The following is an 18,495-nucleotide window of genomic DNA, read 5'->3' on the forward strand; positions in this document are numbered from 1 at the left end:
TATATACATAAATAATATATTGTCTTGTATTCCCTCCCCCCAGCGCTCAGAACAGTGCTCGGCGCATAGTAAGCGCTTAACCAATCCCGTCCTTCTCCCACTGTCCTCTCCCCAGCGTTTAAGCGCTTAACAAATACCAACATTATTATTATTATTAGCCCAGTGCTGTGCGCCCGGCAAGCGCCGGAGAAATACGATGGAATGAAGACCGTGAGCTCGCCGGGCTGGGGCAAGGTGACCGCCTACCGCCGTAGTGCCCTCTCCCCAGCGCTTAGTGCAGGGCTCAGCGCCCAGCGTGGCTCAGTGGGAAGAGCCCCGGGCTTGGGAGTCAGAGGTCATGGGTTTGAATCCTGCGCCGCCACTTAGCTGTGTGACTGTGGGCAAGTCACTTCTCGGTGCCTCAGTTACCTTATCTGTCAAAAGGGGGACGAAGCCTGTGAGCCCCACGTGGAACGACCTGATAACCCTGTATCCACCCCAGCGCTTACACATAGTAAGCGCTTAACAAATGCCAACGTTATTATTATTATTATTATTATTATTAATAAATAAACGAGGAAAGGGCCGCAGTCCCGCCCCAGGGCTCCGGGTGGCGCTCGAGAGGCGGCCTGTCGCAGCGACTACCGAGAGGCAAGACCTCCGGGGGGGGCCTAGAGCGGTACCGGAAGTGGCGGGCAGGGGGCGGGCGCTCTGCCCCGCTCCCCCACTTCCGGTCCGTGTCGCTGCTCCCTTTGGGTTCAGGTAGGAAGTGGGGGGGGAGGGCCCAGCTTTGTAAATCTTTTTCTTTTCTTCTTTTCATGCTATTTCTTGGACGCTGAGCATGCACCAGACACTGTGCTCAACGCTGGGGTCCATCCCAGCTCATCAGGCTGTTCCCCCCCCCCCCGCCATCCCCATTTTACAGAGGAGACAACTGAGGCCCCACCCTTCAATCCCTGCTACTGCTAGAGCCATTACGGGGTGCGGAGCGCTGTGCGAAGCGCTTGGCAGAGGCCAACGTAGCAGTGGGTGAGAGCTGATGATAAATGCGGTGCCTGGCGCTTACCAACGTGCCAGGCACTGTACTGAGCGCCCTGGGGTGGATCCAAGCCGATCAGGAGGGACACAGCCCAGATGCCATCATTATTATTGTAATTATTCATCCCCATTTGGCAGGTGAGGCAACTGAGGCCTAAGGAGACCTTCGAAGTATGGTATTTTTTGAGCGCTTACAGGGTGCTGAGCAGTGTATTAGGCGCCCGGGAGAGTCCAACGTAACAGTTGGCAATGCTAGTAATGATTGCGGTGTTGGGTCGGTGCTTAGTGGGTGCCAGGCACCGTACTAAGCGCCGGGGTGGATCCAGGCAGGTCGGGCTGGTCCAGTCTCTTCTCTGTGCCTCAGTTTCCTCATCTGTCAAATGGGGATGGAGAGTGTGAGCCCCGCGTGGGACGGGGACTGGGTCCGTCCCGGTTAGCGCGGATCTGCCCCATCGCTTAGAGCGGTGCCGGGCCCATAGTAAGCGCTTAACAAATAACAACGTTGACATCGAGCGCTTACTGTGTGCAGAGCACCGTTCCGAGCGCCGGGGAGGATACGAGGGGATGAGGTCGTCCCCCGCGGGGCTCCCGGTCTCCAGCCCCATTTCCCAGATGAGGTCACCGAGGCCCAGAGACGTGAAGTGACCCAAAGTCACCCAGCTGAGCCGGGATCCGAACCCACGACCCCCCGACCGCCCGGCCCGGGCCCTTCCCATCCTCATCAGGAGGTCGGTTCCGCCCCGGCGCTTAGTACGGCGCCAGGCCCGTCGTAGGGACTCAAAGGATGCCATTTAGATAAGAGGCAACCCGCCCCGGTGCCCGGCCTTGGGTAACGGGTGCGAGAGCCCGGAACGGGCGTGGTCTATGTGTCCCTCAGGCCGCGCCGGACCCCGGGGGCAGGAGCCGAAGACGAGCCCAGGCGAGAGATCGTTTACTGAGCGCCTCTGCTGAAGATGGCGGGGGCGGAGGACCCCCGGGAGACTCAGGGGATCCTCGTAGTGAAGGTGGAAGACGGAGAGGAGGAAGAAGAGGAGGAGGAGGAGGAGGAGGAAGGCGAATGGGAAGAATCCCGCCGGCGCTTCCGTCGATTCCGCTACCGGGAGGCGTCGGGCGCCCGCCAGGCCCTGGGCCGCCTGCGGGAGCTGTGCCGCCTGTGGCTGAGGCCCGACCGGCGCACCAAGGAGCAGATCCTCGAACTCCTGGTCCTGGACCGGTTCCTCGCCATCCTGCCCGCCGACACCGGGGCCCGGGTGCGGATCCGCCGCCCCCGGAGCGGCGACCAGGCCGTGGAGATGGTGGAGGAGCTGGAGCGGGAGACGGCCGAGCCGGTGATGGAGGTCCGAGGGGCGGAACGAGGGAGGTCAAAGGCGGGGTGGGCCGGGGGGGGCTTCCGCCGCCCAGTTTCCCGGTGAGACTGCTTTGGCCCGGGAAAAACGTTCATTCGGTCGTCTTGATGGGGCGCCCAGAAAGTACAGTTGGGCGGCAGGGAGAGACGATCCGTGGGCCCGCCGGGGAAGGGGGACCCCGGCCCGCCGCCTCCCCGAGACGGGGTCCCGTCGTCTTCGTGAAGCGCCTGCCCCCTGCGAGACCAGGTCGTTCATTCGGTGGCGTCGATTGAGCGCTGACCGTGTGCCGAGCGCCGTACCGAGCGCTTGGAAAGCGCCACTCGGCAACGGACTGGCCGGCACCGGGCTCACAGTCAAGAAGGGGGAGACGGGCAACGGGACAAGGGGTCAGGCCTCGGTAGCATCCGTATGAATCAGTAGGATTATAGATATAATGCATTATAGATATAATACCGATGGTAGCTGTCAAGCGCTTACCGTGGGCCGAGCACCGGTCTAAGCGCCGGGGGTCATCGGGTGGTCCCCCGCGGGGCTCCCGGTCTCCATCCCCGTGTTACAGATGAGGAAACTGAGGCAGAGGCAAGGGAAGCGGCTTGCCCCGGGTCACACGGCCGACGGGTGGCGGGGGCGGGATTGGAACCCGAGCCCGGGCTCTCGCCGCCGGGCCCCGCCGCTCGGGGGAGGGCGGCGGCCAGAGAGCCGGGGCGGAGGGGCTCGACGTGAGGGCGGCGCGCGAGCCGGGGCGTGGTGGGAGAGGGGCGCGGGGCCCCTCGGGGCCGCCGCCCCCACGCCGTCCTCCCTGTCCGTTGCTCCCAGGTGCCCGCCGCGGCCCACGGCCGCCTCGACCCGGACGCGACGACGCCACCGGACCCTCCCCCCGTCGGCAGGCGGACCCGGCTCCGACCCGGCCCCCTTCGGGAGCGCCAGCACGGTACCCCCCCCCCCCTTCCGCCCCTCTCCCTTCACTCCCCTCGGCGTCGTCCTCGTCGCTCGGTCCTATTGACCGAGCTCTTCCCGAACGCGGAGCACCGTGCCGAGCGCTTGGGAGAGGACGGCAGAACAGTAGACGCGGACCCTCCCGGCCCCCGGCCAGCCGACGGTCCGGAGGGGGAGACAGACGCTAGTAGGAGCGATTCTATCATTCGTTCAGTAGTGTTGAGCGCTCACTACGCGCAGGGCGCCGTCCCGAGCGCTGGGAATGTACAACGGGGCAACAGATAGAGACCATCCCCGCCCGGCGACGGGCTCACGGTCTGACCGGGGGAGACGGACGGACAGAAACGAGACGGCGTCGTCCCGGTGAATAGAATCGAGGGGACGGACGCCTCATCGACCGGGTAAATAAACGCAGATACGTGCATAATCAGTCAGTGGTATTTACCGAGCGCTTCCCGTGTGCGGAGCCCCGTCCTAGGCGCTCGGGAGAGGACGGCAGGACGGTAAGCGGACCCGGTGCCGGCCCGCAAGGAGCCGACGGTCCCGGGCCGGGGGGGGCAGACGGCCGGGAATAGGGACCGACGGGTGGCGGGGAGATGAGGACCCAAGGGCCGGGGGGCTGGGAGAGGGGCCGGCGGCGGGGGGGGGGGGGGGGGCGCTTAACACGTCCCGTCGTCGTTGTCGTCGTCAGGTGGCGAGGGCGGAACGGAGCGGGAGGACGTGAGCCCGGAGCGGGCGCTGTCGGGGGAGACGCCCTCCTCCCCCGGGGAGCCCCGGCCCGGCCCGGCGGGAGACGGGGACCCCGCGCCCCGCCCGGCCGAGGGGCCGCCCGCGTGCCACGGGTGCGGCCGGGCCCCCTCCCCCCCGGCCCGGCCGGGCGCCCCCGGCCCGAAGCCCTACCCCTGCCGCCAGTGCGGGAGGGCCTTCGGCCACCGCTCGACGCTCGTCAACCACCGGCGGACGCACACGGGCGAGCGGCCCCACCGCTGCCCGGACTGCGGCAAGGCCTTCGGCCGCAGCTCCCACCTGGTCCGCCACCGGCGCATCCACACCGGCGAGCGGCCCTACGGCTGCGCCCAGTGCTCCAGGGCCTTCATCGACCGCGCCACCCTGCTGGTCCACCGCAGGACGCACACGGGCGAGAGGCCCTACGCCTGCCTCCGCTGCGCCAAGGCCTTCGGCCACCGCTCCACGCTGCTCAAGCACCTGCGCGCCCACGCCCGGGAGAGGCCCCGCGCCGCCTACGGGGCGGCCCGGCCCCGGCCCCGGCCCGAGACCGGGGACTGACCCCGGCCGGGCCGCCCCGCGTCTCCGGGCCCCGGTCTCCTCCTCCGGAGAAGGGGCCGAGGGACCGGGAGCCGACCGGGGACCGGCTCCGCCCCGGCGCTCACGGCGGGGCCCGGCACGCCGGCGGTCCGTCAGAGACGCCTCGATCGCGATTCTCGACCGCCGGTCTCCTCTCCTCCGGCGGGGTGGGAGGAAGGGGGAGGCCACCGGCCGCGGCCACGGGGGATGGAACGATAAGACGCGTGGTGCCCGTTGAGCGCTCCGCGACGTGCCGACCGCCGGGGCGAACGCGGCCGAAAGGGGCCGGACGCCGTCCCCCGCGGGGCTCCCGGCCTCCGGCCCCGTTTGAAAGAGGAGGGGGCCGAGGCCCGGAGGAGCCAGGGGGCCCGCCCGAGGTCACGCGAGCGGAGGGGCCGGGATGGGACCCCGCAACGTCCCGACGGCCGGGCCCGGGCCCCCGCCGCGCCACCCTTCCGACGGACGCGGCTTCCTCCCGCCCGCTCCGGCCCGGGACCGTCGGCCGGCTCCGGACTCCGGTCCGTCGGCGGGGCCGGGGGGAGGGGGCCCGGATCCCCGCCGACCGATGGGGCGGTCGGACGTCTACCCTGAGCGGAGCGCCGCGCCGAGCCCTCGAGGCGGCGCGCGGGACCGAGTCGGCACCGTCCCCGCCCTTGAGGAGACGGCAGTCTAATAAAAGCCCCGCGGATGAAATGGTCCGGCCCCCGTCCGTTCGGCCGAGGAACGGGGTGATGATGATAATAATAATAAGGGTGGTATTTGTGAAGCGCTGACTACGTGCCCTGCACTCTTCTCAGCGCCGCGGGAGAGACAGGCCGGTCGGGCTCACCGTCTTCATTCCCGTTTACCGGGGGCGGGGGGGGGGGGACCGAGGCCCAGAGATGTGAAGTGACTGGGCCGAGGTCACACAGCGGCGAAACGGGGATTAGAACCCACCACCCCGGACTCCCGAGCCCGGGCCGTCCGAGCCGCCGAGGATGAATCGCGGGCGAGGCCTGCCGGCCGAGGAGGGAGCGACCCCGAAGAGACGCGGCCCTCCCCCCCCGCCAGGTGGGCCCCCACACCGTCCCCTCGCCCACGCCAGGCCCCGCGCTCACTCGTTCGGTCGAATTTAAAATCGAGCGCTTACTACGTGCAGCCCACCGTACTGGGCGCCTGGGAGACTGAAATGTAGCAGACGCGTCCCCTGCCCACAGCTCACACTCCAGAGGGGAAGACAGACAATATCAATGAATAATAACGCCGTATCCGTTAAGCGCTGCCCGCGGGCCAAGCACCGTCCGAAGCGCCGGGGCGGGCTCCCGGTCTTCGCCCCCGTTTGACAGTCGAGGGAAGCGAGGCCCGGAGGGGCGAAGGGTCGAGGTCGCGCGGCTGACGGGCGGCGGAGCCGGGATTAGAACCCACGACCTCCGACTCCCGAGCCCGGCCTCTTCCCACCGAGCCGCGCCGCTTCTCCGGAGTAGTGAAATACGGATAAAAGAGGTAAGGGATGTGGGCCTGGCCGGGGGGGGGCTGATATCGATAATCACGGTGATGGCGTCTGTTAAGCGCGCCCTCTCCGCGAAGCGCTGGGGCGGATGCAAAGTGACCAGGCGGTCCCCCGTGGGGCTCGGTCCTCAACCCCATTTTACAGATGGGGGAAACCGAGGCCCTGAGAAGTGAAGCGGCCTGCCCGAGGTCACGCAGCGGGCGGGCGGCGGAGCCGGGCTTAGAACCCACGGATAAATAAAGGGGGCGGGTCGGGGCGATGCAGAAGGGAGAGGAAGAAGAAAAGAGGGTTTAGGCCGGGAAGAGGCCAAACGGTAAGGGACTGTACTAAACGCTCCGGAGTTTACACGGTAGCACGAGCCACTCGCCCCGTCCGTGAGCCGTGCAAACCCTTCAACGCGGTCCTCCCCGCCGACATCCGGCTCGCTAGAGAAATCAATCCAGGTTATTTCCGGAGCGCCTACTTTGCGCGGGGCGCTGCGCTCAGCGCTCGGTAGAGTCCGATTCGATAGAGCCGGTAGGTCCCACCGCCAGCTTAGCGGTCTAGACGGGGAGAAGGATGTCCGAGAAATATAAATCTGTAGTTGGGGCCTGTGGCGATGGGAGCGGGGTGAAGACCGCTTGTCTCGAAGGTCGCGGGGCCTGCGTTTAGCCCAGTGCTTGGCACGTAATAAGCACGGGATAAATACGACCGAAGCGGGACCCCCAACTTGAGGCCTTGTGGGCGGCGCGGGGCTCAGGTGGGAATAATAATAATGACAATTATTATTATGGTCTCTGTTAAGGACGTGCTATCAAGCAGACACTCTTCTAAACGCTGGGATTAATGAGGTTGGACACGTGGAGCTCACGGGAGGCGGGAAACCGGCCCAGATTTTGGATGATCCAGATGGGGGCGGGCGGTTCCGCATCCTCCGCCAGCCAGGTTGGTGAAAATTCCAGCAGAAATTAGGGATTCTGGAGGCGATCCGCTGGGCACCGCTCACCCGTTACCCCGGGGAGGCAAAACCGAGCCCCAGTGATAACGATGCCATCCGTTAAGCGCTTACTCTGTGCCCGGCGCCGTTGTAAACGCTGGGGGAGGTGCGAGGTAATGGGGTCGTCCCCCCCGTGGGGCTCCCAGTCTTCACCCCCATTTTGCAGATGGGGTAACGGAGGCCCAGAGAAGCCAAGCGACTTGCCCAAAGTCACCCGGCAGACGGGGGGGGGGGGGGCGGGATTAGAACCCAGCACCCTTATCCAGGACGCCCTTTAACAGTTGATTTTTCAAAGGAAAAGGCTCCTAGGAGAGGAAGGTTTCGATCCTGGGACCTCTGGGTTACGGGCCCAGCAGGCTCCCGACGCCCCACTCATAAAAGTCGCTCATCTGTCTAAATTTTAAGGAGCTGAGGATCTTTGAAGGAGAGAAACAGCTCGGTTTAACGGAAACAGCCCCGGCTTGGCAGCCGGAGGCCGCGGGTTCTAATCCCGCCTGCGCCCCTTGTCCGCCGTGTGACCTTGGACAAGTGGCTTCACTCCTCCGGGCCTCGGTGACCTCAGCTGGAAAATGGGGATGGGAAATGTGAGCCCCACGTGGGACGACCTCATTGCCCTGTGTCTAAGACGGGGCTTGGAAAAGTGCTGGGCACCTAGGAAGCGCTTAACAAATGCCATTTTTGATGATTATTACTATTATTATTATTATTACCCTTGGGAAAAAAGGTTTCCAGCCGGAAAGTTTTCCTTCGGGAAATCCCGAAGAAAGAGAGACGAACCTCAGAACGGTCCCGAGATTCGTAATACCGTAATATTACGTAATACCATGATGATGGTGTTGGTATTTGTTAATAATAATAACGTTGGTATTTGTTAAGCGCTTACTATGGGCGGCTCAGTGGAGTCAGAGGTCATGGGTTCAAATCCCGGCTCGGCCACTTGTCAGCTGTGTGACTTTGGGCGAGTCACTTAACTTCTCGGTGCCTCAGTGACCTCATCTGTAAAATGGGGATTAAGACTGTGAGCCCCACGTGGGACAACCTGATTCCCCTGTGTCTACCCCAGCGCTTAGAACGGTGCTCGGCACATAGTAAGCGCTTAACGAATACCAACATTATGTGCCGAGCACCGTTCAAAGCGCTGGGGTAGCTACGAGGTCGTTGGATTGTCCCCCGCGGGGCTCACAGTCGTCATCCCCATTTGACAGATGAGAGAACTGAGGCACAAAGTGAAGTGACTTGCCCAGGGTCACACAGCTGATAAGCGGCGGAGGCGGGATTAGAACCCACGACCTCTGCCTGCCAAGCCCGGGCTCTTTCCACCGAGCCCCGCCGCTTCTCCTAAGCGTAGCGGCGTCTCCACCTGACGCTCTTAACCGCCCTGGGCCAAGTAGAAATAAAAACAAAAACGAAAGGATGGAAGAGACCAGGCCCCGCTGGGATTTGAACCCAGGATCTCCTGTTTACTAGACAGGCGCTTTAACCAACTAAGCCACGGAGCCTCTGAAAATGTAGTTTTCTCCACAGCCCTCATGATGCTCCTCGCCCTGCGAGGGACGAGAGGAAGACAGAGGATGGATTTTCCCACTAGGTTTTCCCAGGAGAGGATCCTCAGTGACCTCATCTGTCAAATGGGCCTGAAGATTGGGGGACAACCTGATCGCCTTGTGTCCTTCCAGCGCTTAGAACAGTGCTTTGCCCATAGTAAGCGCTTAACAAATGCTATCATTATTACTATCATTCCAGAGGAGACGCTTCCGATGAAGAGGACACCCGGGCCGCGACCGGGCCGAGCGAAGTTTGGCCCCGGGAGGGGCCCTCACTGGTCTGCTGGGTGACCTCGGGTAAGTCCCTTCACTTCTCTGGGCCTCAGTTCCCTCCTCTGTCAAATGGGGGTTCAGACTGGGAGCCCCATGTAATAATAATATTAATGATGATGATGTTGGCGTCTGTTCAGGGCTTACTATGTGCCAGGCACTGTTCTAAGCGCCCTAGAAGATACGGGGTCTTCGGGTAGATCCAAGGTGATGGGGTGGTCCCCCGTGGGGCTCCCGGTCTTCATCCCCATTTGACAGATGAGGTCACTGAGGCCCAGGGAAGGGAAGTGACTTGCTCAGAGTCACACAGCTGACAAGTGGCGGAGGCGGAATTAGAACCCACGACCTCTGACTCCCAAGCGCGGGCTTTTCCCACTGAACGATGCTCCTTCTCCAGGAGCTTACTGTATGCAGGGCACTGTACTGAGCACCTGGAAGGGTACAACGCGACTACAGAAGGGACACATTCCCTGCCCCCTGTGACCTTACAGGGTAGAGGACAAGCGTACAGTCTCTCCCGCTTTCTCTCTGTCTCTCTCTCTCTCGCTCTCCCTTTATGTCTCTGGCTTTCTTTGTCTCTGTGTCTCAGAAAGCAGCGAGGCTCAGTTGAAAGAGCCCGGGTTTGGGAGTCAGAGGTCATGGGTTCTAATCCCGGCTCCGTCAGCTGGGTGACTTTGGCCAAGTCACTTCACTTCTCTGGGCCTCAGGGACCTCATCTGTAAAAGGGGGATAAAAACTGTGAGCCCCACGTGGGACAACCTGATCCCCTTGTATCCCCCCCCCGCCGCGCTTAGAACAGTGCTTTGCACATAGTAAGCGCTTAGCAAATAGCACCGTTTATTTTACTTATTTATTTTTTATTTTTTTCTCTGGGCTTCAGTGACCTCATCTGGAAAAGGGGGATGAAGACTGGGAGCCTCAAGTGGGACAACCCGAGGACCCTGTATCTCCCCCAGCGCTTAGAGCAGTGCTCTGCACGTAGTAAGCGCTTAAATACCAGCATCGTCATCATCATTATTATTATTATTGTTGTTAAAATGGTGATTAAGACTGTGAGCCACCTATGGGATCCTCCTGTGTCCAACCTGACTTCCTTGCATCTCCTCCAGCCCTTAAAACAGTGCTTGGCACATAGTCAGCGCTTATCAAGTGCCATCATTATTTATATTATTATTAGCGGTCCTGGCAGTTCCGCAGTGAGCGCACGTGCAGCTAGGATTTGAGATCAAAAAGGGAAAAAAAAGAAAAATCAATGCCCCTTCTGAGGCTCGAACTCAGGACTTTCAGATGATGAGGGTGACGCGCTGCCTACGGCGGTAAGGAGGTGATGTAGTGGATGGTCTTCACAGCCTCGATCAGCCTCCCCAACCAGGGCCGAGAGTCCGGATAGGCGGGAGGAGCCTGGGTCGTGGAGAAGAAGAAATAATGATAATAATAATGGTATTTGTTAAGCGCTTACTATGTGCAGGCCACTGTTCTAAGCGCTGGGGGAGATACAGGGTCATCAGATTGTCCCACGTGGGGCTCACATTTTTTAATCCCCCTTTTTACAGATGAGGGAACTGAGGCCCAGAGAAGGGAAGTGACTTGTCCAAGCTCACGCAACAGACAAGTGGCGGAGCCGGGATTAGAACCCAGGTCCCTCCGACCCCCAGGCCCTTGTTCTATCTACTAGATTTTGGGAGAGCGTTAGACTGAAGATCTAAAGGTCCCTGGTTCGATCCCGCGTTTCGGCAGTTTTGAGAAGCAGCGTGGCTCAGTGAAAAGAGCACGGGCTTTGGAGTCAGAGGTCTTGGGTTCTAATCACCACCCCGCCACCTGTCAGCTGTGTGACTTTGGGCAACTGACTTCACTTCTCTGGGCCTCAGTTCCCTCATCTGTCAAAAGGAGATGAAGAGTGTTGGACAACCTGATGACCTTGTATCCCCCCCCACAGCGCTTACAACAGTACTTGGCACAGAGGAAGCGCTTAACAGAGGCCATTATTATTAATAATGATAATAAATACAATGATAATAATAAGACTGTCATCGTTCGACCCCCGTCTCTCCTCTCCTCAAAAGCTTCACTAACCAATCTATGTGCGTCCTCTGCTCTAAACGTCTTCTAAACAGTTCCTGAAAAAAGGGGAACGCTTTGATTTGCCCTGCATCTCCCCCAGCGCTTAGAACAGTGCGCTGCACATAGTAAGCGCTTAACAAATACCAACATTATTCTTTGATTTCTGAGCTGCGGGCCCAGGAAGAAACTTAACCACTTTGTCGAAATCCTAACGAGATGGAAGGGGCGGCTTCCCCCCACCTCCTCCTCCTCCTCCTGCTCTCCTCTTCCTCCTCTTCCTCTTCCTCCTCCTCCCAGGGAGATTTGATTCCCCAGAGAGAAAGGAATACATGGCTCTGAGCAGTGGAAAATCAGTGACGTGGGTCTTCGGGGGAACAAAAATCGGGCCTCTCTCCACGTGAAGTCCTTCAACGACTCTGTTTTTTTAAAAGAGGAGCCTTTAAAAAGCTCGGTCGATTCAGGAAAACGAGGCCCCGCTGGGATTTGAACCCAGGATCTCCTGTTTACTAGACAGGCGCTTTAACCAGCTAAGCCACGGAGCCCATAAAAAGCCACCTTCTCTGCAAGTTAGAGGAAGGTGCAGATACCCCGGAAAAAAAGGAGGAATAACAGAGAAAGCAAGAGGACCGGAGAGAAAGTGTAGCACGGAATTGACCGCAAGTGGAAAAATAATAATAATATTAATACTAATAATGTTGGTATTTGTTAAGCGCTTACACTGTGCAGGGCACTGTTCTAAGCGCTGGGGTAGACACAGGGGAATCGGGTTGTCCCACGTATTTGTTAAGAGCTTATTATGTGCAGAGCACTGTTCTAAGCGCAGGGGGAGATACAGGGTCATCAGGTGGTCCCACGTCTCACAGTTAATCCCCATTTGACAGATGAGGTCACTGAGGCCCAGTGAAGTGACTTGCCCACAGTCACCCAGCTGACAAGTGGCAGAGCTGGGATGCAGGATCCGTGCTAGGAATACTATTGCCTTTGGAAGTCATTGCTTATACTCATTCGATAGTATTTATTGAGCGCTTACTATGTGCGGAGCGCCGGACTAAGCGCTTGGAATGGACAATTCCTCCAGCAGAATGATCAGACTAAACAGAAGCATGATTCGAACTCGCAGTAAAAACAATGGGGGCTGCGAGGCGGACCCTAGTCGTGAAATCTGATGGCCTGGGGGCCTAGATATTGATGCCCGTTGACTTGTTTTGAGGCGCATATCTGTATAATTCTATTTATTTATACTGATGCCTGTTTGTTTTACTTGTTCTGATGTCTGTCTTTTCCCTTCTAGACCCTAAGCCCGGTGTGGGCGAGCACTGTCTCTTTTTCATTGCCGAATTGTACCTGCCGAGCGCTTAGGAGAGTGCTCTGCACCCAGTAAGCGCTCAATAAATACCCTTGAATGAATCCGTGAAGCTTGCTAAGGGTTCTTCCGCTATTCCGGAGCAAGGGAGAAGCACCGGGAGAAAATTCGACTCCAGCGAAATTCTACAAAAAGCTTCTTCTATCTGGTTTCCGTAGTGTAGTGGTCATCACGTTCGCCTCACACGCGAAAGGTCCCCGGTTCGAAACCGGGCGGAAACACTGATCCTTTTGAGAATTGGAACAATCATGTTAGAGGCCCCAATCTTGGCCTCTTTTCAACCCTTCCATTCGACTCCCCTCTGGTGTCTCTGCTTCCAATTCCTCCCTCCCTCAAACGCACACACTCCTTCCCATCTCCCGACCAGACTCTAAAACTCTTTGTGAACAGGGAAAATGTCCGTTCGTTGCTCTGTCGTCCTCTCCCAAGCGCTCAGCACAGCGCTCTGCCCACAGTAAGCGCTCCATTGATTCGATCGAAGGAGTGTAGTCGCATTGCGAGTGGATAGCGCGGAAGATCGTTAGGGGCAGGGAACTTCTCTGCTAGGTTTGACCTCTCCCAAGCGCTTAGTACAGTGCTCTGCACAGAGTAAGTGCTCCATAAATGCGATGAGTTGATGGATCGGTCGATGGATTAAAGCGTAGCCACCAACATTGCGTGGCCACCCCCTTTTTTGGGGGGCCACTTTGAGCAGCCGCGCTGTGGTGGGCCCAGAATAATAATAATGTTGGTATTGGTTAAGCGCTTACTATGTGCAGAGCACTGTTCTAAGCGCTGGGGTAGATCCAGGGTCATGAGGTGGTCCCACGTGAGGCTCACAGTTAATCCCCATTTTACACATGAGGTCACTCAGGAACGGTGAAGGGATTTGCCTAAAGGCACACAGCTGCCGGAGAATTGGGGGATCCTTCTTCTCTTCCTCCTCCTCTCTCCTCCACTGCTACTCCAGAGAGGGAGAGAGGCCCAAAGAACAAATTCGACTCCGGAAGAATTGTTGCCCGGGGAGGAGGAGCCGGAACTTGCATTTTGGTGTTTTGTCGGGAGATGTTCCGTTGAAAAGCCCCTCTCTCCCGGTAGTTGGGCTTTGGCATTCTCCTGCTTAGTTCCAGGATTTCCGCTCCCATCCTCAATCTCAAGTCCTAGAGGGAAGATCTCGGGTCTGAGAGTCAGGGGACCTAACTTCTCATCCCGAGGGATGGTGGCCAGCTGTGTGGCCTTGGGTAAGTCACTTTCCTTAGCAGGGCCTGGGTTTCCTTAACTGTAAAGTGGGAATTCAGCTCGTGTTCTCCCGGCTCCTCCGCTTGTCTGTTTGACCTCGGGCAAGCCACTTCACTTCTCTGGGCCTCAGTGACCTCCTCTCTAAAATGGGGATGAAGATTGGGAGCCCCCCGGGGGGTCAACCTCATTACCTTGTATCTATTCCGGCGGTTAGTACAGTGCTTGGCACTTAGTAAGCGCTTAACAAATGCCATCATCATCGCTAGTTTATTATTATTGTTATTAGACAAAGTTCCCAGGACAGATGGGACGATCCCCGGGTCCCCTTATCCGGGCTTGGAAAAAAAAAGAGGGGGGCCAGCAGGTAGTTTCCGTAGTGTAGTGGTCATCACGTTCGCCTCACACGCGAAAGGTCCCCGGTTCGAAACCGGGCGGAAACATCGTGGTTTTTTTTTTCCTTTTATTAAAGGCTGTCACACTGTCTCCCACATCTGGGGGACCAACTCTCCTAATTTAAACAGTCCCATTGGCCTCCCAGCCGGTTTCTCTCCCCGAAGGATGGCTCAGCTTCGTTTCAGTTCCCGCTGTTGCTGTCGGAATAGAGAGTCCCCCTCCGTCCTAACCGGGGACGCTCACTCTTTGTTGTTCTAGCGTGCTTGCCCAAGCGCTTAGGACAGTGCTCTGCACACAGTAAACGCTTAATAAATACGACTGCATGAATGAATGTGGCCTCGGGAACAAGACCGGCTGGGGAAGCCGATAGAGAACAAGATCCAGCAGAGCACAGAGGCATGGATTGCCTGGGAAGAGAAAGGTCTGGGTGGTTATTATTATTATTAGCATTAATCATCAATACTATCTATAATATCGTGTTGTTATAATTACATAATAATACTACTTTTTATTAAGCGTTTACTATGTCATGGGTTCGAATCCCGGCTCTGCCACTTGTCAGCTGGGTGACTGTGGGCAAGTCACTTGACTTCTCTGGGCCTCAGTGACCTCATCTGTAAAATGGGGATGAACTGTGAGCCTCACGTGTACCCTGTATCTCCCCCAGCGCTTAGAACAGTGCTCTGCACATAATAAGCGCTTAACAAATACCAACATTATTATGTGCCAGATACTAAGCGCTGGGATGGATGCCAGCAGATTGGGTTGGACACAATCCCTTGTCCCACGGGGGGCTCACACTCTCCATCCCCGTTTTCCAGCTGAGGGAACTGAGGCCCAGAGAAGTGAAACGACCTGGCCAAGGTCACACAGCAGACGAGTGGCGGAGCCGGGATTTTTGCGTTCGATCTACAAAATGAAATTTCCGCGGAAGATTCCCCGCGGCATTCATTCATTCACCCCCTCGTATTTATTGTGTGCAGAGCACTGTGCTAACCGCTTGGAATGGACAACCGGGCGACAGATGGAGACCATCCCTGCCCAACGACGGGCTCACGGTCTCGTTCCACTGCTGCTTGTAGAGTAACGGTCTCCAGGCAAGTGTCAGAGCTTTTCTGCCTAGCTCACGGTTCAACCTCTCCTTTCCCTCTCCCAAGCGCTTAGTACAGTGCTTTGCACACAGTAGGCGCTCAATAAGTACGATCGAATGAATGGGACATAACTCCTGAGACAAAACAAGCAGCCCCACCCTACTGACACGATCTGAGAACAAAAGAAAAGGCGGTACGTAGGTGGTTTCCGTAGTGTAGTGGTTATCACGTTCGCCTAACACGCGAAAGGTCCCCGGTTCGAAACCGGGTGGAAACAATTTTTTTGAGTCACCGTCGACAGGCTGAACCTTTATTGAATACCCCGGGTCTCGTCCTTGGAACCCACTTTAGTCTATGGCACTAAGAAGATGCTCCCACTAAATCTCTCCTTAGGCCTGCTTGACATAATTGATCAATAATGATAGTAATGATAAGCGTTTACTGTGTGCCAGGCACTGTCCAGAAAGAAGTAGGGCGGGGGCTACGGTTTCCTTTATTTCAATTAATAATAATAATAATAGTATTTGTTAAGCGCTTATTAGGTGCCAAGCACTCTTCTAAGAGCTGGAGTAGAGACAAGGTCATCAGGTTGTCCCATGTAGGCCTCAAAATCTTCATCCCCTTTTTCCAGATGAGGACACTAGGCCCAGAGAAGTGAAGTGGCTCGCCCAAGGTCACACAGCAGACAGGTGGCGGAGCCGTTGTTGAATTTTTCTTCTCACTAAATGTTGTTGATATTTGGTTGTCCCTTCAGTTGCCTGTCCCTCCCCCAGTTGGACTGTCAGTTTCTTGCGGGACAAGGACCGTGAGTCTTTGATTCATTCATTCGATCGCATTTATGGAGCACTCACTGTGTGCCGAGCAACTGTACTAAGCGCTTGGAAAGTACGATACAGCCATAAAGAGAGACAATCCCTGCCCCCTGTTGTATTGTTCTCTCCTAAGTGCTTAGCACAGAGTGACTGCGCAACAAGATGTTATTCCCAACCTCTCCCTCACTTAACTTCTCTGTGCCTCGGTTACCTCATCTGTAAAAGGGGGATTAAGATTGTGAGCCCCACGTGGGACATCCTGATTCCCCTGTGTCTGCCCCAGCGCTTAGAACAGTGCTCGGCACATAGTAAGCGCTTAACAAATACCGACATTATTATTATTATTATTACAACAACTCTTTCTCCGCCGGGTAGTCTTTCCTCCCGCCTCCCGATCCTCTTTCTCCTCCTCTTCGTTCTTCCCTTCCCTCTTACTATTGAGAAAGAAAGGCGCAGAGAGAGAATTTGACTCCAGAAGAAATAGAGATGGCAGATCTCTATTTCTGTGTTTAGTTTGGAGGATTTGTTCTTCCACTGGGCAGTTCCCTGTCTCTTAGTACTTAGCGGGGCTCCCACCTTGAGCCCCACGTGGGACAACCTGTTAACTTTGTATCTACCCCAGCGCTTAGAACAGTGCTTGGCATATAGTAAGCGCTCAACAGATGCCATCATTATGATTATTACTTGTGCTTCGAGAGTCTCCTGGCTCAACTCCCAGGGCGAATGGGACACTCTCGTCCTGGAATTATCCAGAAATGGAATGGGACAATGAAGCGGTTGGTTTCCCTAGTGTAGGGGTCATCACGTTCGCCTCACACGCGAAAGGTCCCCGGCCGGAAACATTGTTTTGTTTGAGCAGAGCGTTGATCAGATGTTTTTCAGAAAGAGTATCTCTCGGAGCTCTCCTCGTGAGGTGAGGATTAGACCTAGGCCACAAAGGGCGGCCCGGCATGGAAAGGTCTAGGCCGAAGCGTCAGACAAAAGCGATTAATCTTGTGCTGGGCAACGGGGTAAGGGGAAAGGCTCAAAGCCAGATGACCAAGTGATCAAAACGTCGATCAAAGACAACGGCAGAGACTCGAGTTTTTTTTTTTAACTGCACGGAATGAAGGTTATGGTAAAACCCTTCCTTCAAATTTTACCAAGAATGCTCTAGGGATGCACCTACCAGAATGATTTTATGAGAGAAGATGGGGCGTTCTGAAGAGGGTGGGTCCATGGGGTCGTTGCGATGAAGAAGATGAAGAAGATTTTGGCTCTTTTTGCTCATCTCCCCTGTTAGATGGTTGTGGAGACCCCCTGTTAGATTGTTGTAGGCGCTCCTGAAATATTACCGATCGATTGATTTATATTGATTCCTGTTTACTTGTTCTGAAGTGTCTATATCTATAATTCTATTTATAAAATAACAACTCTATTTAAGTGCTTACTATGTGTCAGGCACTGTACTAGCCGCTGGATATTGACGTCTCTTTACTTGTTAGGATGTCTGTCTCTCCACTTCTAGATGTAACCCCTGGGTGGGCAGGGATCGTCTCTCTTTACTGTTGAAAGTACTCGCGTGGCTCAGTGGAAAGAGCCCGGGCTTGGGAGTCAGAGGTCATGGATTCAAATCCCGGCTCAGCCGCTTGTCAGGTGTGTGACTTTGGGCAAGTCACTTCACTTCTCTGGGCCTCAGTTACCTCATCTGGCAAAGGGGGACTGTGAGCCCCACGTGGGACAACCTGCTCACCTTGTATCCTCCCCAGCGCTTAGAACGGTGCTTTGCACACAGTAAGCGCTTAACAAATGCCATCATCATCATTATTATTACTCTGCGCACAGTAAGCGCTCAATAAAAATGATTGAATGATTGATTGGAAAGAAAGTCATACGAGTTCAATGTAGACTGAATCGTAGTCGGTGAACGATGAGAAAGTTTCTAAATCCTTTTTGGCATTTCAGAGTCTGCCAGTTTTAAAAGCGCTTGTCTGTTTTCAAAATATCTGATCTCAAGCTGAAGGGGACCCGAACCCAATTGAAGATGTGCAACATCTTTCCCATTAGGCCGCGGCGGTTCACGCTAAGAAACTCGAATCACTTGATGATGCCGTCTTTCCCCCCAGAAGGCTAGGCCTTATTCTTCCTTTATTGACTATCCTGACGGAGCTGACCACTCCATCCTATCCCGGGACCAACCTCCTTCTAGCAGGACCAGTCAGGCCTCTGTGGCTTAGTTGGTGAAAGTGCTTGTCTTGTAAACAGGAGATCCTGGGTTCAAATCCTAGCGGGGCCTTTTTTTTCTTCTTCCCCAATCACCGGAGATTTTGCCCGCTGTTGACTTTGGAGCTCTCTCTCTTTCCAATTCCACTCCAATTCCTCGGCCACTTTTCCCATCTCTAGCTCCTTTTCCTGCTTCGACTGCTTCCCATTGCAGGAGGGAGTAGCGCGCTATCGGCTCCGTGGCTTAGTTGGTTAAAGCGCCTGTCTCGTAAACAGGAGATCCTGGGTTCAAATCCCAGCGGGGCCTTTCCTTTCTCGACGGCGGCGGATGTTTTATTTTCACCAGGCCGGTGAAGAGGGTCACGTGAAGACGCAGCTGTGCTTTGTCTCCCTTTGCCATTGACCTTTCTAACAGTGCTTGGCACATAGTAAGCGCTTAACAAATACCGGCATTATTCTTCTTACTATTATT

The 18,495-nt window shown here is 56.6% G+C and overlaps 1 protein-coding gene, 1 long non-coding RNA gene and 7 other non-coding genes across 9 annotated transcripts; 7 read left to right on the plus strand and 2 right to left on the minus strand.

Moving 5' to 3' along the window:
* Nucleotides 1–523: 523 nt before the first annotated feature.
* Nucleotides 524–4,586, plus strand: LOC114807605 (zinc finger protein with KRAB and SCAN domains 3-like). Its single transcript, XM_039910626.1, has 4 exons — nucleotides 524–741; nucleotides 1,895–2,354; nucleotides 3,180–3,294; nucleotides 3,991–4,586. The coding sequence occupies exons 2-4, from the start codon at nucleotides 1,971–1,973 to the stop codon at nucleotides 4,584–4,586; spliced, it is 1,095 nt and encodes a 364-aa protein (XP_039766560.1). The 5' UTR covers nucleotides 524–741; nucleotides 1,895–1,970.
* Nucleotides 4,587–5,991: 1,405 nt separating this feature from the next.
* On the plus strand, nucleotides 5,992–12,273 carry LOC103168900. Its single transcript, XR_485560.2, has 4 exons — nucleotides 5,992–6,086; nucleotides 6,878–7,017; nucleotides 8,813–8,910; nucleotides 12,236–12,273. It is a non-coding gene; the product is annotated as an uncharacterized LOC103168900 (long non-coding RNA).
* TRNAT-AGU lies at nucleotides 8,495–8,568 on the minus strand. The gene has a single exon. It is a non-coding gene; the product is annotated as a tRNA-Thr (tRNA).
* TRNAT-AGU lies at nucleotides 11,413–11,486 on the minus strand. The gene has a single exon. It is a non-coding gene; the product is annotated as a tRNA-Thr (tRNA).
* Nucleotides 12,274–12,455: 182 nt separating the features above from the next.
* Nucleotides 12,456–12,528, plus strand: TRNAV-CAC. Its single transcript has one exon. It is a non-coding gene; the product is annotated as a tRNA-Val (tRNA).
* Nucleotides 12,529–13,892: 1,364 nt separating this feature from the next.
* Nucleotides 13,893–13,965, plus strand: TRNAV-CAC. Its single transcript has one exon. It is a non-coding gene; the product is annotated as a tRNA-Val (tRNA).
* A 1,248-nt stretch (nucleotides 13,966–15,213) lies between these two features.
* On the plus strand, nucleotides 15,214–15,286 carry TRNAV-AAC. Its single transcript has one exon. It is a non-coding gene; the product is annotated as a tRNA-Val (tRNA).
* Nucleotides 15,287–18,021: 2,735 nt separating this feature from the next.
* On the plus strand, nucleotides 18,022–18,096 carry TRNAT-UGU. Its single transcript has one exon. It is a non-coding gene; the product is annotated as a tRNA-Thr (tRNA).
* Nucleotides 18,097–18,256: 160 nt separating this feature from the next.
* On the plus strand, nucleotides 18,257–18,330 carry TRNAT-CGU. Its single transcript has one exon. It is a non-coding gene; the product is annotated as a tRNA-Thr (tRNA).
* The last annotated feature ends 165 nt before the right edge of the window (nucleotides 18,331–18,495 follow it).

Source organism: Ornithorhynchus anatinus, chromosome X3, assembly GCF_004115215.2.
Source record: "Ornithorhynchus anatinus isolate Pmale09 chromosome X3, mOrnAna1.pri.v4, whole genome shotgun sequence".
Lineage (NCBI taxonomy): Eukaryota > Metazoa > Chordata > Mammalia > Monotremata > Ornithorhynchidae > Ornithorhynchus > Ornithorhynchus anatinus.